We start from the raw sequence: 20,827 nt of genomic DNA, 5'->3' as shown, positions 1-20,827 counted from the left end.
AATATAAATATAGCACACCACGCACATTAACTTAATAACTACAGTTACGTGCCGATCAGCGCAAGTCACTTAGTTCTATTCTAGTCGCAAGTATTTATATGATTTTGGTGATAATTAATGCACACACCTGAGATACGCTTTTTTCGTTTTCCATGTTTGCGATTTTTAATAAAATACGAGAAAAGTGGAAATAATTATACCATAGTAATGCTGAAATAGATAAATAAACAGCGATTTATGTTTAAAAACAGCTTTAAAGTGAATTACGTTTCGTATTTCGTTGACTTTAATCTTTAAAACACACATCCCGATAAAAAGAAAAAAGGCAATCCCAGTTTCTAAATTTGACTATGTTTGTGTTTGAGAATAATTGTATTGTTGTGTTGTGTCAGTTCATTCTTTTGCGCGTTCAATTGCTCTTGTGTACAAAGGAACTAATTGTGAATAAAAATAGACGAAGCTTTAGTTCAATACAGACATCACACAAAACTGGCGAAGACTCTAGCAGAAAATCTGGCGAACTGAAGCAGAAATGAACGTCTCTATTGAAAGTTTACTTGCCGATGCGAAGTTTCTGGTTGGTCGACTAAAGGTACATGTTTTTAAATATTATAAATGAAAGACGTGGATATTGGTGTGGTATTGTTTTGTAAAGTATGTATAACATTATATATGTGCAGTAAGTGGTAGGATCTCGTTTCTCTTTAATTGTGTTTCAAAAATTCTTATAGCATATATTATACTTAACATGTAAAACTATTTTAAATATTTTTCCAACCAGCATGTAACTTGATTAAGTAGTAACTATGGTCTCGTTGCACATCAACACTACTAGTTAATAAAAATAGAAAATGGTTAGTTTGGTTTATCAACATTATATATATAGGCTTTGGGGTATTTTATAAAAGGTTATTAAGTAGACTAATCAAGCATCGTTGTGTATTCCCAGGACCATGACACAGCTGCAGAATCACTTGCTGAACAAACCTCAGGACTTCATAAAGACATTGAATCCCGAAACACATATCAAGAAAACCTCAAGGAATTAAACAAAGTAGCAGGCCATAGACCAAGGTCCACACTAGTGCTTGGTAAGAAACATGCTGTCCTGTTTATAATTGTCTTGAGATCTTGGTAGTGTTGTGTTGTTGTGTATACCCTGGAGTTTTCTACACTGCAATATTCAGTAAACATTTAAACCAATAAATTTGTTGTTTTTTTTCATAGGAATGTTCTCTTAATTTTATAGGAATGTGCATTTACCTTCCTTTCTCCAATGCATTTTAATCGTTTATCGCTCAAGACTCATCATTAATTTTCTTCCCATAGGTATCCAACAAGAAAACTGTGCAATTCGTTCATTACAAGGTGAAAATGATGAACTAAGACAAAGCTTAAGTGACCATCAAAGTGCTCTTGAATTAATAATGACCAAATATAGGCATCAAATGGTTCAGTTTACCAAAGACAAAAAGTAAGTAAGGTGTAAATAAATATGTATTTAAGGCTAATTTTTAAATGTATATATATTCAATCGAATATCAAAAAAATCTTTTAATGGCTTTTATGATAATACATTGTTCAAACTTAAAAAAATACACTATGTATACTATGTATGTATACAAAATGTACATTATTCTGTGATCTCTATGTTACATTTCTTTTTTTCGTCAGTTTTCTTCAAGTATTTCCAACAAATTCAAAATTTTCCGCCGATGAAAAACAAGATTTAATGAAGACACAAATGCTCATGGACAAGGTAACAATGATATTTTATCAGGTTTATTCATTACTTCTGTTAATTATTGCATGACCAAAGCAATTGCTTTGCTTTAATTTCATGTTGATGGCTCAGTTCACTATGAATAATTGTTAAAGCATTTACTGTAGTAAATGATATAATCACAGGCTGTATTATGAGTCATGAATAGTATTTCCTGTAAAAAACCACCGTCTACAATTTTACAAAGTCTTGGCGCATTGGCGGTAGGTAAGAACCTAAATGGCGCAAATACAGAAAAGTGCATTTTTAACAGTTTGCTCTTAACGGCTGCTGACTTGTATAGTGTTAAAATAATATTTAGCTTTTGCTCATGAATAATCTGTTGTTACTGTTGCGCTCCTTTAGATAGAAACTATATCAAAGCTTTTGTACCAGTGTCAGTGTACATGCCACCGGCCAGGATAATAAAATCAAATTACTGAACTTCCTATATAACCATAACTTGTTGTCGTAATCTATTCTCTGTGTTAGTGGTATTTGTGGTGTGAAAATTGAATGAAGTCATGTTTTAGGTGTTTGTTTTCAAATTACTATAGAGATTGTTAATTATTATTCATGCTTTGTAGTTCAGCATATTCATTTGTACTTTGGAACTTAAACATTTTTAAAATTGATTAAACAAGACGTTAATTAAACTTATACTTTACCTTTGGCAAAGTAATTAGACTAAGACGCATGATTTTACCTACAATTTAAAAGAATAATATTCAAAAAGGCTGCCAACAATTTACTTTTACACCCTAAAGGAAGGCTTGCCCATAGTTTAACACAAACTGCATCTTCGTAATTTTACCTGTTCCATGTGCATGATACAATGAGCACCGCTTTGCAATTATTTTCCTGATTAATCCCTGAGTTGTCCCCCCTCATGTTTACTTTACAGCAGCACTATCACAACTTGCAGATTCATGAAATGGCTGTTGTAATGCAAAGTGCAATCAAAGCAGACGAGGAAGCCTTTCAATCACAGCAGGAATATGTATCGACGTTAGAGACAGAAAACCGGGGACTTCGAGATTTACTGATGATCACCGACGGCGATCTTGGATCTCATTTCACCACCAAGATGATCAACCATGATACTATAAACAGTGAAATAAATGGACCTCACCTTGACATGAGTGAGATGGAAACCTCTGATATGTCAAATATTACGATTAATCCCGAAGACAACCTGACATGACTTAATATGAAGTGACACCTCTGCATTGCCTTATACATCGTTCCCTTTTTTCATTAATTAGTGCATACATTTTGTTTCCCTTTAGCATGGCATACTTCAATTTTCTTCTTGCTGGTGCTTTGAAACTCATGGAAAATTCAAGTGTTTTTTCTGAAGCATAGGCAGGGTCATCAGTTATGTTATGAACCACATTTGTATAGCTTGTAACTTTGAAAAGTTTTTTTTACGGAAATATTGTTTTTGCAATTTTACAGGTAGAGGTGTATGTTAACTGCCTGATTTTATTTTACCAGTGAAAAAATTTGATCTTACCAAGAATCTTAGACACCATAATCCATTGTATTACAAATTTTCCTATTTAAGCTTGTTCAGTTTACAATCTGTTATATTTATGTACTGCCGATGCTTGATATATAGGTTTCTATTAAAGTTTTCTTTAACCCAGGGTTCAATGTATGCGTTCATGTAAACAAAGACAATATTTATTGAATTACAGCATTTTTATTTGTCAAACAAGGAGATATATAATTTGTTCTACCGAATGCATTTGCAAAACTGCACCGAATAGATTAATAAGTTCTATATAGATATTCATAGCAGCACAAAACTAAATCTACAAATAATAATTAACTCATACGCTACTAAATAGGAAAATACTAACAATTGCAGGTTATAGAAACAGTGGCCTGTCACCACAATGCAATTATAATGCATGTTGTTGCACAATTCATTCGTAATATTGGACAATATTTCGTAGGTAACTATTGATATAACATAATTTTGATGGAACAGTTACAAACAGGTATTTTGAGTATGTAAGGAAGAGTACCATGTATCTACGGATGGTTATGTTGCAATACTAAGCAATGCCTATGTGCTTAAAGGTTGTCATATCAAAACTTAGCTTTATATAAAGTGATTTTGCAAGATACTGCTATCATTGTGTTTTCTCAGGCCAAACAATATTCAGGAACTTAACAGTTTGTTCATACAGCATGAAAACTATGGCAACATCTGCACACACACGTCCTAACCGGGGTATAGTCCCTTTGTAGAACCTGTGGTATAATAATAAACAGTTGAGCCAAGTTTTTAAACTGGTGCCCAGTTTGCCCTTAATAAAAACCATAAGCCAAATTCTGTTCTTGGCCTTGTGTATATTAAGACCATTTTTTACCAAGTGGTGAATAAAACAAACATAATTACATTCCAGGTTATTCTATTAAATGAACTGGTGGTAATGTAATTTTAGCCAAAATACTATTAATAGTCAAATTATTATTACCCTATTAGTAGAAGCATTATATTATATATGTTAATCTACTTACGCCAAAGCTCCTTCATTTTGCCAGATTTGTTTAGCACAATCCCAAGTATTCTTGTATTTATGTGACTCAAGGCCCTGTCAATCAAAAAAAAACATATAACACTTAAAAAGTGTGATCTTCCCCAAAGTTAGTATAGACCAAGTTAGGAAACGGCGCTCGTGTCCGCCATTACGGAGCCCACAGAGCGTGAATCGCCTATACAAATGCATGGTCGGCATGTGTTTATTTAGTTCTTGTAAGCGATACAAAGCTAGAAAACACGTATAGCGGTTGTTTTAACGTTTAAAATATAATTTCTAATATAAATCTTGTTATATAATATTAAATCTAGGAATTAATGTGAAGTAAATTAATATTTTGACTGGTTTTCGGCGTACAGTGTGGTTTAACAGGGTACTTTACGTTGGCGATTAAGACTAGCATCAATCAGCTTAGTTTACATAATAGTATATGATCATACCTACGAATCTACAGAGCCATTCTTTACTACATTTATAATCCAACATGAGTGGACATGCAGCTCCAAACTGCTTAGGTACTAACAGATAAGGTGTTCGCGTTTTCCGATTTCATAAAGACCCGTAACGCAAAAAAGGTAGCTTACTTATTCAAGCAGAGGACCAAAAATAGTAACTTAGTATTGTTTACCTCAATGTCACTTCGATATTAGGCAAATTTTACACAGATACCTTAAGTTTCGTTGCCGGGTATACGTGTTATGTTTGTGAGCCATAAAGTAAAATCACGGCAATTTACATGCAAAACTGCAGCTAGATACACCAGTTTATGGTAATGTTATGCGTTTGTATTTATGGTAATGTTATTTTTGTTTGTATTTTTATATTTTAAACATGTTCTTTTATGTTTTTGGTTAGTAAACCTGATATTTTCTGTTTTTTTACTCTTTAATCGATTGAGTGTTCAATAAAAGTTGATTATTTTTGTGAGGTTTATTATTGTGATAAGATATAACATTAGTAGAAAACCATTTTTACGCGCAGAAATGCTTGGTTTTTAAAAAAATCGCAATATTTAAACGAAAAACAGCACATAGCAATGATAAAATGCTATGCCGTGGGCTCCGTAATGGTGGCGACTATGACGTCATAGACGCGAGACAATGGATAACAAGACTCGTTGTTTTACAATCCGTTTCCTAACTTGGTCTATACTAACTTTGATCTTCCCCTGTCATGGATAGATATTGCTAGCATTTACATATGCTGGACTCTGGACATCTTATTCTAACAACAAGCAATCTTTACCTGCATGCGAGTCTTCACCACATCTAATGGTGTATTTCCAAACACAGAAGCTGCACCAGCAATAGCACCAAACGCACCAGTTGTCAACAATCCAATTTCTTTACCAGGGTCACCGCCTCTGTACCTGGATATACAACTAACTTGTTACGGGATATTACTAATTAGTAATTACTACTTTTTCTTTACAATAGGTAGGACTGCAAGAATAAATTTCTTTACCTGGAAAACTATTTTCTGGCATCAACCTATTTCTTTTACCGCAAAAGATAAAAAAGGATATAAAAAACTACTAGTTTCAATAAAATTATTTAATATTTATGCTGGATGATTCTTTGAAAATATTATATCAAAGTACATTATATTATGCTCAGTAAGAACAGCTGCAGAATAATAAGTCTGTGTTTTTCAAATGGTTGTGTTTCGAGTTTCGCTATATACCCACAATCAAAACGGTAATTTTAGCAGGAAGTGTACAGAAGAATTTGCTCACCAATTCCTAAGTGACGTCATGACATAAAATCTGATGGCTTGATTTGATCCTTGCTTCATCATGGTGGCCGTTAATCCCTGGTAGGTTCCCTTTATACCTGTGACATAGTTGCATTATTGGTGGCCACATATTCTATAACATTGTTGGGAAAGTTTTATTCAAAATGTTTTGTGGATGTTTTTGGAAATCACCCAATTAACAATAACTATTTGACTTGCATTGGTATGCTACCAATTTGGTAGCATGTTTAAATTAATTTAGTGGGGCAAAATTGCACATATATATATATATATTTAAAGCACTGCAGTTCGTACCTTGTTCCTTAACAATTTGAACAACCCCTCTAAAGAATCCTTTATACTTTGGGTTGGCACTGCTTTGGTCATGAATAAATTTGACCTGTGGACAACAATAACAAGTACATTATGGATTATATATATCTTAGATTACTGTGTTTGTGCATATCCACATATACAGGTCTTTTATTCCTTTTTCTTAACCGATTATCACATATTAGCAATACATAGACATATTTACAAAGCGATTTTATTAAAAGTTGTTACTGATTTGTATTTCAGTTAATATAAGGTTGATTTATTTTTGTTCCTACTGCCATAGAGAGACAAGTAACCTTTATTTAAAGTCTAACTGAGTCTGGGTATTTAATATGATGTATATACTTCCTGTCACAGTGACAATCCGGATATATGTATTTAATTGTGTAAAACCGATTGTATTTCAAATGTACATTGTACAACTAAGAACTAAATAACCTATATATGACTAAACACTAAAATTATATATTGTAAACCCATTTAATCCAAATATGTGATGCTTTCGGGCATTTTTCAATTACATTTGTTGCATAATATATTTAAACTTACTTTCACAGTTTCCATGGGACACACAACAATAACAGCTTCTGCAAGCCCAGCACCTAACCCACACATCAAACCTTGTGTGGAAGTTAACATACCATTTGAATCTCGTACTCTGTTTGATAATGCTTCAAACACACCGAACCTAACAAAGGTAAGAACTAAGAATGATAAATGATTAATTGGCAAAGGTAATTATTCGGGTTAAGAAAAAGAGCTATACCTGTAAACTGAACAAGCATTAGCCCAATTTGAAATACGTAAATACAGCTATGTTAAAAGTAGTCTACATCATTTAAATAGTGGTCACATATAAAAGCAATCTTATTATTTACAGTGTTAGTTGTCATACACAATGTATTTTTAAACACAAGTATTCGGTCCTTTTTCTTCTGCTATGCATAATTTTCATACGATAATACTAACAGACCAATGGCTCTATGTAGCACAATGTAACTTTAATGGTTTCTACTATATTTACCTGACTGCTGCTTTAGGAATTGAGCCATACACCAGGGAACTTAGACCTCTGTATAAACCAAGAATACCATGGCTTCTTACAGTTTGACCTACACAGTCTACGATACCTGTATTAGAATAAATAGTTTAATATATGCGCATCATGTTACACATTAGGTTAATATTATTTGCGTTTGCGGCAATGGTGACTGTTTAATACACATCTAATCAAATGAATAGGGCATTCTATTCAATTACAACCATATATCAAACCAAAATAAATAACACTATAACTTTCAGGTTTGTATAACTATTCACTATTTTAAAGGTTTGTATCACCATTCACTCTTTATAGGTGGTATTCTCATGTAATATTTGTGGGTTTTGTTAAGTAATTAAAGATGACTGTAATAATTGATATTTTAAATAGAAAGTAGATTTTTTCCATACCTGTATACTTGGGTGGTTTTACACTTTCCGCCAACTGCAGTTGCGTTTTCACATATTCTGTAGGAAATGTTATACAGATCTCGATACCGCCAGCGATTCCACCTGAAATTTACAACGTAATCACAAATATTTACCTTTACATAAGTGCTTAAGTAAGTAGGTTAAACACACAGTTATTTCACAACTTACCGGCTAATACTGCTTTAATTGGATTTTTTGGCTGATTTTTTCCACCAGCCAAAGCACCAAGTTTTCTAGTTGTCATTCCCTGACAATTGGCGTTATTATAGCTACAACTTCTTAGCGAAGATTGAGCATTTTTAACACTAGCCGTAGGTGACAAAACAGAATGAAGTGATGGAATTCGATCAGACATAATCAACCTGTGAATGAAAATAGTTGTCCTAAAAATAACTCTTACAAATTAAGTCACTAATTCAGGGCCAGATGCTACAAAAGGCTTAGTAGTTTTTATAGCACCTGATCCCAATCCCGACTGTTCTTTAATTAAAAGAATTGTTTGACTTAATGATTATGTCAGTCATTAACAGAATCACTTCTAAATATTAATTCAGAGTTTTTTATTCCAAAAAAAGTTTTTTAGCTTACCTGTTATCTTGCAATCCTAAAAAGTAACTACAAACAATAACTTAACAGTAAACTAAGGAGTATAATTGCATGTGTAGTTTTATAAAACCAACCTAACTATCTACAGTGCTGCAAAAACAATTGTTGTAAACGAGGGCATAAAAAGTTAACACTCAACACATGGCGAATGTACTGATACAATGTTTAAACCAAAGACCGAAATGAACAGATTTCTTTAACTGCAGATATGTTAACATTGTTAACACATTTCATTTACAGTAAATGTCCCACATTTGAGAAGACAAAAGCGCTTTTATTTATAATTACTGTAATTGTTCTAACAATTCAAAATAACTTTCATTATTTCAGGCCCAGAACACAAAAGTTGAGTTGATTACTTCTTATAATCTGAATTGCAAAGCTAGCTGTGATGTTCCAATAAAGTCTTTCAGTCTGAGGCCATGCATTTGTGCTCTTTTGTCACAAGGTATAGTGAACACCCTTGGGGGCAGTACAACCGATTTCTGAAATCAATACTTGTGCTTCAGGTTAATCAATCCAACACTGAACCATCAAGATGATGATTGTCTATAGTTCGTTGTGTTGATCATTTTCTTTCCACACATGGCACATATACCCTTCTTATATGCGCACCCTTGGCAAAATTTTGCTCCGATTTGATGAACCAAACTTTTACACACGCGACACTTGACAAACTTTCCACTGCTGTATGGACTGAATCTGTTCTTTCCTTGCGTTAAAGCTTTGTTTTCGTTCAGTTTGCGTCCTCCACCTTCTGTGGTATTTCTCGCCCCAGATTTCCAGGGGTCTGGGGTGATCACTTTACCAAGCTTCTTTTCACATTTTTCACAAACCATTTCATATAAAAGTAATCACTGAAACAAAGACATAAATATCATACCAGTCATTATATAACAATGGGATTTTACATAAAAAAATTATCTACATAATATTATAACAATCATTATCACAGTTCAACATAATATATATAGATATACATATGTATAGTCTGTTAAAATTACGTAACTTCATAAATCGCATTACCTTAGGTTATACAAGATTAGTGATACAAAATATTTAGTCTATTTGTTACATCGTGCTATACTTGATAAAATAAACGACGGTTTATTGACCCGTATTTACTTAAATATACAAGATAGAATAGACAGAAAAAGCTGCCATACCTTCGACGTCACTTTACATCAACTGAGCCGAGCCTAATTACAATAATTCAAAATAAATAAGACAACAAACCGCTCACAAACAAAAACTTTTTGCTTTTCTTTTATATTTACGAAGTGTAGTCAAGCGTGCCCATTTTAGTGTTTCCGGATAAAATACATAACATGAAGTTTTATTGTGTTTAAATACCAGTATTAAAACTAGCGTGTAAAAACAGTATCAAACCAATTATAAACCTAAGTTTCGGTGGATAAATAGGAATGAGTTTTTGTTTTATACGTAGAAGAACATTACGTTTACCGACGTGAAACACTTTATACCAGATATATAATTCAACGCTCGTGTGTTTGTTTATACAGCGGGGACGACGTGGAGACGTGGCCGGATATACTCTATTTTTGCAAGTTTGGCAGGATATATTGGGTCCCAGGTAAAATAATTCTAAATATATTGATTGTTGCCCATTACCACCGGATGTGTTGTTGTAGAATGAATCTGTAACAAATACCATCTGCATGTTTTAGGTTTGCAAACGCTATATGTGCAATGTTGTTGTCTTAAATGTTTATTTCTACCTTAGATTATTTTGAGTTAACGCATCATCAATCAAGATGAGATGGCGAACGAAAAACGTGCTTAAGCTTTTGCTGGCTGTGGCTGTTGTGTCTGTGATATACCATTTTCTTGCTGTTCAAAAAGAAATAGATAAAAACAGAGCTAAAAGCGACCACAGCTTTGATTACCATGTTAACCTACCCAAGGATGACATGCAACAGCCTATACAGGTAAATATTGTGCCAATGGAATATATTTAAATCTGTTTTATTATGTTCTGTAATAAATTTGGGATTGATGCAGATTTCGAAGTACATTGTGTAGCCACGTAGCAATATCTATTACTGCCAAGTTACACATCCAATCACAAAATGTTAATTAGACCATTCGCTTTGACACCAAAATGTGTTTAAGCCTTGATACTGCTACCACTTGTGTGTGTGTCTTTGAGCAGGACACTTCGTCGCTGTGGCACAGTTGGTTAATGCAAATTTCTCTAACCCGAAGGTACTGGGTTTAAATCTACCCTTGTGGGCATGTGTCCTTGTGCAAGACTTTCATTGTTCCAACCCAGCGTTCACTTATGGGTTATCTAAATTGTCAGTGGTATCTGAATTGGATCTGATCTAATGCATTTTATAAACAAAGCATGTGGACAGTTAAAGCATTCTCCCATTTTGCTAAAATTCACCAAACTTAAAATTTAATACAGAAAGTGAATAAAGATGAAATGGGAGAAGTTCCTAAAGGTCGAAATTCTTTACCATTCGCATGGGAGAAGAAGGTTTGTTACATACTTATTAGCAATTAAAAAGTTTTTTTTCATCTTGTTACCTGTTTATCAGTTGTTTTTGTATTTTTCTGCAGGACATCAACAGTTATGATTTTCCAAAGTTTGTAAATGATGATTTAGGAAACTATGAACTAAAAGCACCAGATCAAAAGTATTTACATCTGCATACTTAACACTGTTACTTTACTGAAATCTATTTTAAGTTTAGAATTTTGTTAATTCAAGTTATTTAACCAAACTTTTCTAAGTTGAGCCATTGGTTATTTAAAGTGATATGCCTAATTTAATTGTTCAATTGTTGGTTAAAATTTCTTTAATAATCAGTCAAAATATCATTGTTTCAATGGTCTATGTTCAAAAATTATACAGGTGTTAGAAGCCCCACAAACAAAAGTTTAGTTTTACATCACATACCTTCATAACATAGAAGTTTTCCACACAGGAGAGCTGGTGCTGGTGAATATGGAGAGGCAGTACAGCTAGATTCAAGTTTAGATTCTCAAGTCAAATCTGTGATCGGTGAATTTGGTTTCAATACGGTGGCAAGTGACAGAATATCTTTGGACCGAGCCCCAAAAGATTTAAGACATGAAGAGTAAGTTTTGTATTGAATTTCATAATGTTCGTGCACACTTTATATAGGAGTTAAATAAGTAGGGTTGAATAATTTTTGTGAAGTCTTATTCATTTAAGTAACATATATATATTTGTTATTGCATCAAGATTTCTTGTATTTTTACTTGGTTTGAAATATATTATGATTTAACATAACTTACTAAACTTAGGCTACTCTCTGAATCACAATGTTGTTTATGATGTATTTAATGACGTATTGTTGTCACCATAGTTTTATGAAGTGTTGTTACTTACTTAGAAGGCACCCATGATATAACTCAACTGAGTATATAATAAGGAGGGTTTAAGAATGTGTATCTGGTATATAACAGAGACGAAAATATACATTATATGTTGTAAGTTGACAGTAGCTATGAATGGCAACTTCACGTCTGATTTATGAAAAAAAGAAACCAGATTACAAATTAAAAAGGTGTTTACAAAGTATGAAACATAAAACAAACAAACCCAAAATACTTTTCAGATGTAAACATATCGACTACCCGTCCCATCTTCCCTCAGTGAGCGTGATCATCGTGTTTCATAATGAAGCATGGTCACCATTGATGCGAACGGTACATAATGTAATAAACAACACACCGCGACAATATTTACACGAGATTGTTATGATTGATGATGGAAGTCATAAAGGTGATAATGGATTAGTATCTTGTTTATTCATTGAATTAGAGAATATTAATAAGTAACAAACAAGTATTTATGCCTAATAAAACTGAATGAATAAGGTAGCCTGTTTATTTTCATGTGGTGGGGCAACGACAGTGTGTAAACATCTCATTTCATACACGTGTTGATTGCGAACAAACCATATATATATATATATGCGACTTAGTGGGAATTTTCTCTGAATACATTATGTTATACAATGGTATAGTTCCAATATCGTTACTTGTTATACAATGGTATAGTTCCAATATCGTAACACTAATCTTAATCATGAACAATGGTGTCGCAAAATAAGTCTAATTGCAACACTCTTATTTTGTATGAAACCTTACCAGATCACTTGGGTTCAAAGTTGGATGAATACGTCACCAAGTTTAATGGAATTGTGAAAGTTTATCGCAACGATAGAAGGGAGGGTTTAATTCGAGCGCGGAGTATTGGAGCTAAAAAATCAAGTGGGGAAGTAGGTTTGTAGGTTTAAATAAAATGAACAGTACTGTTTGTTGTAGGTGATTTGTATAAATGGACTTCATACTTTTATGCATTAAAACAGGAGTTTAAATTGGTCTGTAACATGAATTTTAAATGAAGGTCATTTGTGTTTTTGTATAATGTATAGTATTATTATATCTCCTAAGTTAGGGTGTGGTTTTATATATTAATTTTATTGATGCAAGAGATGGTTCTAATACTTAAAACAATAATATGTTCTTTGAAATTCAGTAGTAGGAATCTGCTGCTGCAAAAACGTAACAGGAAAAAATTAAGTCCAATCTATTGTTTCATAAAAGAAACATATTTCTCTTAAAACACATCGACCAACACCTATTTAAATAGAATCAATGTAAACAGTGTTAATATTTTTATAAAAAAAAGAATTGATGAAACTGTTTCCACCAGATCCTTGTATACCTTGACGCTCACTGTGAAGCTGAGCCAAACTGGCTTCCACCATTAATCACTCCGATATTAAACGATCACAGAGCGTGTACGGTTCCACTTATTGATGTTATTGATGGGAACAAGTGAGTACAACTTTCAAATGTTTAATACAGTTTGAAAAAGGTTTTTATCTTGATGCACAAAACCTGGTGTAACAGTGCTAAACACATGTACATAGTAACTGCTCTAACCCATAAATCACTACTTGCATGTATAAATGACCCAAATTTTAAATGGATATTTTTCCTGCAGTATTTTATTATTGATTACTATCTTATCATCCTTTGTTTGGCGTAATGTTCCATGCTTCCACCCCATCTAACAATGATGACGCGCCAACAACTGTGGTGTGACCTTTCTTTTTGTCCGGCACTAAATTAATTTCAAGTTTTAACATGTTCTGTGGTCTTGTATGGCGAATGAAACATTAGTATAATAAAAAATAGATAAAAAAAGTTTAATAAAAATTATGGGTTTATGCTAAAACAGCTTTTCACCATTTACCACAAACCAGATACACGTTCACTGAACAAGCTGGTGGGGACGAAAACGGACTCGCACGGGGGGCTTGGGATTGGAGTTTTCAATGGAAGAGAATTCCTATAACTAAGAAGGAAAAAGCGAGAAGGAATAGAATGTCTGAACCATACAGGTCAGAACAATGGGTATTAAACACTAATATTGTGCATTGAATGGTATGTTGATGATATGTTTTTATTATAAATGTATATTTCTTTTCAAATAAAGTTATAATATATGATTGTTTTTAATAGAAATAGGGTGGCTAAAATTTATTTTATGTTACTGTGGGATAAGCTGGGCACATAATATCCAAATATCCCGATCGTGCTTTAAACAATTAACAAAGGTTTATGGGAGTTGTAAGAATACTGTTCTTTGTTTACTACCATATTGGACGAGAAAATAGTATGAAAAGGTGTCCCACCCATCTACTGTACCACAGTACTGCCTTTAAGCCTAAGTAAAGCTTCCCGTTTCCACAATTGGCAACAATATAGTTTAATATAATCATAAACTAGTTTAAACATATATTGTTTCCATCAGATCACCAGCTATGGCGGGAGGTTTGTTCGCGATCGATCGGAATTTCTTCTTCGAACTTGGCCTTTACGATGATGGACTCGAAATTTGGGGGGGAGAGAATTTTGAACTGTCTTACAAAGTAAAATCTTTTTACAATTTATACAAAGTATTCTACACATTGTATTGTGGGTAGTGGGTTGGATTCTTTTAGGTATTTTAACTCTCTCTATCGTTTTGGTGATCATTTTTTGTATTACCCTATGTTTTCGCCTGTTTTCCCTTGTAAAGATACACAACACCCATATCATGTCTCCTGCTTTTTTATTTTATTCAGTCTGGCTCTGGTATGTCATTCATCTTTTGCAGCGTTCAGCCTCCAAACACACACAACTATAAAGTCACATGTCTGTTGCCAATATTTGCTATGTGGCATTTTTGGAGCCAGTAGAGTAGGCATTGCTTAGGAACCTAGTAAGATTGTATTAAAGTTGAAGAAGATTAGTAAAATACCACCTTGTTCATATTTAGCATGACACAATGTGTTGATACATGTTGTTATATAATAACTGACATCACCTTCCAGGTATGGATGTGCGGAGGACAACTATTGTTCGTACCTTGCAGTAGGGTTGGTCACGTGTATCGACTACCTGGTTGGAGAGGGAATCCACCTCCTGCTTATGTTCCTAAGGATGCAGTGTTTAGGGTAAGGTGGGGGGGGGGGTTGTTGAGGGGTGTAATAAAAGTGTGTGTATACTTTGGTGGTGTGTCAAATGTGGTGTGTGAATCTGAAGCACTCTGTATGGTGTGCAACATAACTTTGTAACTAGTCACATTTAAGATTGGGCTTCAGAAAACTAAAACAAATTATTTCAATATTTCCAAAAACAATTTACAAAGCAAAATATTATCAAAATGAAAAAGTAACATAACTTAATATTACTTAGTTTTGCCCCAATAGTAAGCAAGGATTTTTCTGCCAGCGTCAATATCTTGGGTCTTGTTATTATTTTTCATAGTATTTGCATGGACGAACATAAATGTATTACCCGTTTTGCATAGTAACTAAAATATATAGGCTGATGACAAAATAACGATGTTAGCGAATTACCAAATCACTGTTATGACTTTATTACTATTCAAAATGGTATATCTGGTTAAAGTTGTTTTTTACAGAATTACAAGAGAGTGATTGAAACATGGTGGGACGACTACAGCAAGTATTTCTATACGTGAGTAATTTATCAATGTTTCAATCAGTTATATACAATGTGTTTAGTTACTTTAATACCCCACCCTACAGTATACTTTAATACCCCACCCTACAGTATACTTTAATACCCCACCCTACAGTATAATGGTTGGTATGGTAAATCATGAGATAGAAAACACCCAGGGTTCTTTCTACCAGATTAATTTCATTGAAACCGTTGATGTGTAGCTTTGTTTCGAATAAATGCAGCTGTATTGCTCTTATTACTCCCAACACTCAGAGTGCTGTCATCTAGACCAGATTGAGGCAGTTAATAAACCTTTCATAATATAGCTTCTATGAGGGTAAGGCCTCGTAAGACGCACCTCAGACCTGAGATGTTTGCCGATTACCTAGCTTCAAATGATGCTATAATATCTGCCTATCAACTTTCTATTTAAATGAGTTAAACGTCATATATTTGTCCACAGTCGAAGACCTGAAGTGAAGAGTATTGACACTGGTGACCTGAGTGTTCCCCTCTCATATAAAAAAAAGTTACAATGCAGATCATTTGATTGGTTCATGAAAGAAATTGCTTACGATATTCCTAAGTAAGTCACAGCAGTGGTAAAGTTAAAACGACTAGCGATGTGGCAAAGTATTTAGCGCATATGCTGACCACTCGCTACAATAATAAAACTTAGTGGTACGTTACAGGTTGTGAAATTGTCAGCCATTTATAAAAAAAATTGAAAAAACAAACACTCACTAAGTTACATATATGTTAACTTGTAAGCTGGCACGAAGTGTTTGAAGGAGAACATTCTTGTTACAATAACTCATTTTTTCTGCGGGGATAAAAAAGTTGCATTCATCACAATACAATATTACATTATGACATCACAATAGGCATTATCCGATGGTGGAGCCACCTAGTGGCGCGTCTGGGCACATTTCGAACATCGGAACAAAACTTTGTTTGGACGGAAAGTTTGGAGGTTCTGGTTCACCGCTCACGCTAAGCAACTGTGAACAACATGGGGGGGAGTTGGTGAGTGGGTTGTGGTAAAAAAATAAATAAAAGAATCCAAACAAGAACAAAAACTTTATATACCCTATGCATTTCATGCATAAAGTTTTTGTTCCTGTAGGAATTTTTTTTTATTTATATTTTTAATAATTAAATTTTTATTTATTAGAATTAAAACTCAGTTGCGTTATTTAGTTCTTTGATTTAGGGGTTTAGTCATGTGTTTTACGTATAATGGGAAGGGAAGGTTATTAAAATTTCTTTCGAAACTCTTTCCCCTTATTTTTTATTAGAGCACAACTAAGCTATGTGCTTAATATTTTACACTTAGTTTAAAAGGACAATGATATATTTCATGCTCATGCATTACCACAAATCTAAATGTGTTTAAACTTAAATTAATAGTCCTTAATGGATCAAATAAAGGAAAATTGTTGCTTTATCTGCTTTGTTGTACTGTAGGTCTTTAACCATATAATTTGATGTTAAAACTGTATTCAAGATTTGCCTTCTTACAGAATTGGTGGCTTACATGGCTTGAAGATATAAGGCCTGGTGGTAATACACCAGATACTGCGAGGAAAGTTTGCTTGGATTGTGTGAGCAGAGATAGTGTTGTGTCGTTCTGGGAGTGCCATCATATGAGAGGGAATCAACTGTGGAAGTATATTGTAAGTTATGTTGGGAGCAGAAGTTTATATATATTGTGTAAGGATAATAATGTACTATGTGTGGAAGAAGATGGCCATTTTATAAATATATGAAGATGACCATACTATGAAAGTGAGCATGCAGTATATGAATACACCATGTGTGTCTGGTGTGTAAAAAGACACCCATGTTATAACTTGACAATGACAATGAGCATGAGATGTATGCATGCAACATGTCTGTATTTATATATATATATACATTAGAAGCCACCTATCTTGAAACAACCAACAAAAAGCTTTCATTATAACATCAACCATTCCACACAAACATAACAAGCAATATTTACTTGCAGTTTGACAACAAGCAGCTTTACCATTCGGTATCTCGTTCATGCCTCGAAGCATCACCTGGTGAAGGGAAGGTTTACGCTCGTGAATGCAACCATAACAACCTTAACCAACTCTGGGTTTGGGGCAACCTTAATATAACTAGACTTGCCGAGTTCAATTCAGATTTGCACCAAGCAGCAATCGCATTAGAAGTATAACACGATTTTGTGATACGTGCTTTGTAGGTTGGGGTAAGATGGTTCTGTTTCATTTTCCTTTTATCGTCCCTTTGGAAGTAAACCAAGAGTATTTACAGATTTGTATATTCGTATCCTCAGAAAAAAACGTTGTGGATTGTTAAACCACGATTAGAAAATATAGTTTTGCGCTAACAGTATCTCGTCTTACCCCACAGTATTAAATATAAATACACGTAAGGGTCGGGGCTTCATGCGCAATAGCAAGACATGACCATGCCGTGATAAATTTCACATACTTTGCACTGATGTTTTCAATGTGAACGGTTTTGTATCCCATATCTGTATTTCATTGTAGATCTATTTATTTATAAACTTATGAAGTAGAGTTCAATTAGTTTTATATTCCCTTGTACGAACGGCAGCAGTTTACAAGTCCTTCATGTACCGTGTCTTGCAGTTATATTTGTCGAAATAAACGATGTCTATTTCTAATCGGAAAGTTGAGATATTTCTGCAGTTGAGTAGAATCCGTATGTTCTGGTCGGTCACTTATTAGTATTCACTTGCCAGAGGGCTTAACTATGTTCCATACTGCGTGAATTTAATTCGGTCGCGTCAACTGTCGGTTTAAGAAGTATGCACCTTTGTAGGGGATTGTTTTTAAAAATATTTGACAATTTAAAATGACCGCTTGGTTGGTGCACTTTATGCCAAGTGTCATGTTAAAGGGAACACATGCTCAAATGGTGGCAGCATCGAGCCATTAATGTTATATAAACGTTATATACTCTCAGCGTTTAGCTGTTCGTAATGTTTTCACTGAGGCTTTAAGATGGTTAAATTAAACAGTTTATTTCAGAATGTAGATTACGAGTAACCGATAAAATGTTAAATTGAACGAAAAAACAGAATATTGCCCGTGTTTTTTAAAACGACGGAGCAGTGGATTTTAACCAGAATATACATCAACATGATACTGAAGTACTATTTAGTTATAAGCGCAAATAAAGCTTTCAGCTTCGAAAAATACAATTTTAAACATTACATGACACAATTTGTAGTGTTAATGTCCTATTACTTTTGCAACAAATTCTTTTTAGCTATGCATATTTACAAGCAGTACTAACATTGGTTGTGCGAAACTGTGCAAAATAAAAACCGTAAAATTTAAATTTCCATTAAATTATCTCTGTAATACCGTATCGTATTTTACATTCAACAACAAATAAAAGAAAGAAAATAACGTTTGTCCCACTAAGATTTTCGGTTAACGACATCTTCGGTGTAGCGAGCCAAGTGGTCGTTGGTATGTGTGTCTTTTAATACTTTAACTACAAGAGGATGTTGTCGCATCACTCGGATCCAAGATTTAATGCGAGGACATTCGTAATCGTCGAAATCTTGAAACCATTTTCCCACCTGCGAGAAAAGTAAACATTGCTAATTCATTTCTCTTTGTAGTTTTATTACATAGTAGGATGGGGGGATAGGACACTTTCAGCACATATCCAAACATTCTGATCGTGTTTTAAGCAAGTAAGTACGGGAGTCGTAAGAATACGGCTTTATAATCTTTTAATTTTTTACTACCAGATAAAACGAGAGAATAGAATGATAAGGAATCCCATCTTACTCTATTGTTGTTCAAAAAAGGAAATGAATTTTTTTTCCAAATAATAGGAGTTTCATGTTAGGATTTTGAATACATGTAACTTTTTTTATTCTCATAAGGGACCATTGCGTTGGAGAAATTGCCGTTAAGTGTCATGACACATAACAACTGTAGCAGCGATAAGCCTTGAGTCCGTTACCTTTAGGTTAGAGGCAGGTGCGATAACGACTGTGCCTCAGGGTCGCCAGTAAGAAACTACGCTATTTTGATTATAGCGCAGGAGTTTTGCGCGGGACTAATCAGTGGTAACTATTTTGACGCCAGATAAGAAAACTATGTTAAAGGAATGCGGTAAACAAGTGGGCGTCGTGTTTCTATTGCTGCAGTTTCGAGTCTTTGTTTTGTAACCCTGGTTGATCAATGCGGTGGTACCGTAACACAGTAGTAAAAGAGCGAATAAAAGTTATTTTTGCAGTGTTTAGTCAAAAAAATAAACCATGAAATACATTTTACACGCGCGGCGTTCTGTGGAAATAGTAGTTTGGTTTACAAGCAGAAAATAGTTCAGTTATGTTGGTTCAGTTAAGCTTACTTTATCGAAATATGGGAACAATCCATAATCCGCAAAGCTGGGTTCTCTACCGCCAAAGTATGAACCTCCTGCTGTTACCAACTCGTTCTCGAGGAACGAAGAAGCTTCAATGAATAAATCAAGACCTTCACGAGGACTATCAAGGACTACGCTCTTTTCAAAGTAAGGCAGGATCTGTGTGACAGATTTTTATAGTTATTGTGTTTATTTATAAATATAGTAGGGGGGGAGATGGGACACCTTTTTTTTCTATTTTCTCGTCGCGTTTCATAGTAAACAAAGAATTATAAAACTGTACATTCACGATGTCCATAGACCGTTGTTAATTTTGTAAACCACGATCAGGATATTTGGGCAATATGCGCTAATGATGCTCCGTCTTAGGAGTACTATATGCAATATTTATACAGTAGAGGTTGTAATGTTTATGAGTAAGGAACATCCGATACGTTGTGATAATACTTGCATTAGGGGTTGTAAAAGGTAAGTGTAATTAGCAACGCAAAACGTTTCAGTTCTCAGTATGTGTGTTATCAAATTAAAATATGAGCCATTACCTCTTAAAAAGGTTAAGACTTTATCCATAGTCCAAAACAATAAAATGTTCTTTTTAAATAAGTTTACATACGTGTTCAAAAAAGTGATCCAGGATTCTGTCTTGTTTTGTTTTCTTCGCAACATCTTGGTTTGCGTTAGCGCCGTCTAAACCGTGCAGAAACTGAACCGCTTCTTTGTAATTTTGCTTTGAAATGTTGCCATTTTGAACCAAAGCGGGTTGCTAATCCAAAATATTAAAACTTTATATTAATTTTAAGTCGAGATCTGTTTAAAATCTAAAACATACGATTTGTATATTTATCGCCGTAACGTGGTTTTAGGTGAGCGTCTTCCCACTTGTGTTTGCCAGTATATCAATAGAATGAATGAATGTAACTTACTTATTCCCCGCGTG

General features: G+C 33.9%; 5 protein-coding genes across 7 annotated transcripts in view; 2 read left to right on the top strand and 3 right to left on the bottom strand.

Moving 5' to 3' along the window:
* Nucleotides 1–337: 337 nt before the first annotated feature.
* LOC100178470 (FGFR1 oncogene partner 2 homolog) lies at nucleotides 338–3,456 on the top strand. Of its 3 annotated transcripts, none has more exons than XM_002130304.5 (5): nucleotides 338–592; nucleotides 950–1,091; nucleotides 1,330–1,474; nucleotides 1,675–1,759; nucleotides 2,688–3,456. In XM_002130304.5, exons 1-5 carry the CDS (start codon nucleotides 533–535, stop codon nucleotides 2,964–2,966), a joined length of 711 nt encoding a protein of 236 aa, XP_002130340.1. In that variant the 5' UTR covers nucleotides 338–532; the 3' UTR covers nucleotides 2,967–3,456. The 3 variants fall into 3 exon arrangements, with proteins under 3 accessions (XP_002130340.1, XP_009859563.1, XP_004226432.1); XM_009861261.3 differs by having other exon boundaries at nucleotides 2,670–3,456; XM_004226384.4 differs by having other exon boundaries at nucleotides 2,667–3,456.
* Nucleotides 3,433–8,555, bottom strand: LOC100176157 (tricarboxylate transport protein, mitochondrial-like). The gene is made up of 10 exons (XM_002130184.4): nucleotides 8,446–8,555; nucleotides 8,026–8,219; nucleotides 7,837–7,938; nucleotides 7,409–7,514; nucleotides 6,934–7,072; nucleotides 6,364–6,448; nucleotides 6,050–6,146; nucleotides 5,560–5,683; nucleotides 4,295–4,368; nucleotides 3,433–4,024 (listed from the first exon to the last, which is right to left on the bottom strand). Exons 2-10 carry the CDS (start codon nucleotides 8,210–8,212, stop codon nucleotides 3,904–3,906), a joined length of 1,035 nt encoding a protein of 344 aa, XP_002130220.1. The 5' UTR covers nucleotides 8,213–8,219; nucleotides 8,446–8,555; the 3' UTR covers nucleotides 3,433–3,903.
* LOC100186372 (cysteine-rich PDZ-binding protein-like) lies at nucleotides 8,554–9,320 on the bottom strand. Its single transcript, XM_018813245.2, has one exon. It carries the CDS (start codon nucleotides 9,300–9,302, stop codon nucleotides 8,997–8,999), a length of 306 nt encoding a protein of 101 aa, XP_018668790.1. The 5' UTR covers nucleotides 9,303–9,320; the 3' UTR covers nucleotides 8,554–8,996.
* A 549-nt stretch (nucleotides 9,321–9,869) lies between these two features.
* Nucleotides 9,870–18,170, top strand: LOC100180939 (N-acetylgalactosaminyltransferase 7-like). Its single transcript, XM_026835887.1, has 16 exons — nucleotides 9,870–10,057; nucleotides 10,208–10,412; nucleotides 10,895–10,966; nucleotides 11,050–11,126; nucleotides 11,418–11,570; nucleotides 12,075–12,241; nucleotides 12,613–12,740; nucleotides 13,178–13,302; nucleotides 13,734–13,871; nucleotides 14,285–14,402; nucleotides 14,847–14,969; nucleotides 15,440–15,495; nucleotides 15,947–16,069; nucleotides 16,368–16,509; nucleotides 17,007–17,159; nucleotides 17,495–18,170. Exons 2-16 carry the CDS (start codon nucleotides 10,239–10,241, stop codon nucleotides 17,687–17,689), a joined length of 1,944 nt encoding a protein of 647 aa, XP_026691688.1. The 5' UTR covers nucleotides 9,870–10,057; nucleotides 10,208–10,238; the 3' UTR covers nucleotides 17,690–18,170.
* A 327-nt stretch (nucleotides 18,171–18,497) lies between these two features.
* LOC100183297 (glutathione S-transferase omega-1) overlaps nucleotides 18,498–20,827 on the bottom strand; it is a 3,253-nt gene continuing 923 nt past the window's right edge. The window contains exons 3-5 of the mRNA XM_002129756.5: nucleotides 20,504–20,653; nucleotides 19,876–20,049; nucleotides 18,498–19,090 (exon numbers count right to left, since the gene is read on the bottom strand). Coding sequence (XP_002129792.1) covers nucleotides 18,926–19,090; nucleotides 19,876–20,049; nucleotides 20,504–20,653 — 489 coding nt within the window. The 3' untranslated portion in view covers nucleotides 18,498–18,925. The remainder of the gene's footprint in view (nucleotides 19,091–19,875; nucleotides 20,050–20,503; nucleotides 20,654–20,827) is intronic.

The sequence above is a fragment of the Ciona intestinalis genome, chromosome 9, assembly GCF_000224145.3.
Source record: "Ciona intestinalis chromosome 9, KH, whole genome shotgun sequence".
Taxonomy (NCBI): Eukaryota; Metazoa; Chordata; class Ascidiacea; order Phlebobranchia; family Cionidae; genus Ciona; species Ciona intestinalis.
The sequence above is the reverse complement of the archived record's forward strand: the minus strand, read 5'-3'. Positions and strand labels throughout refer to the sequence as shown.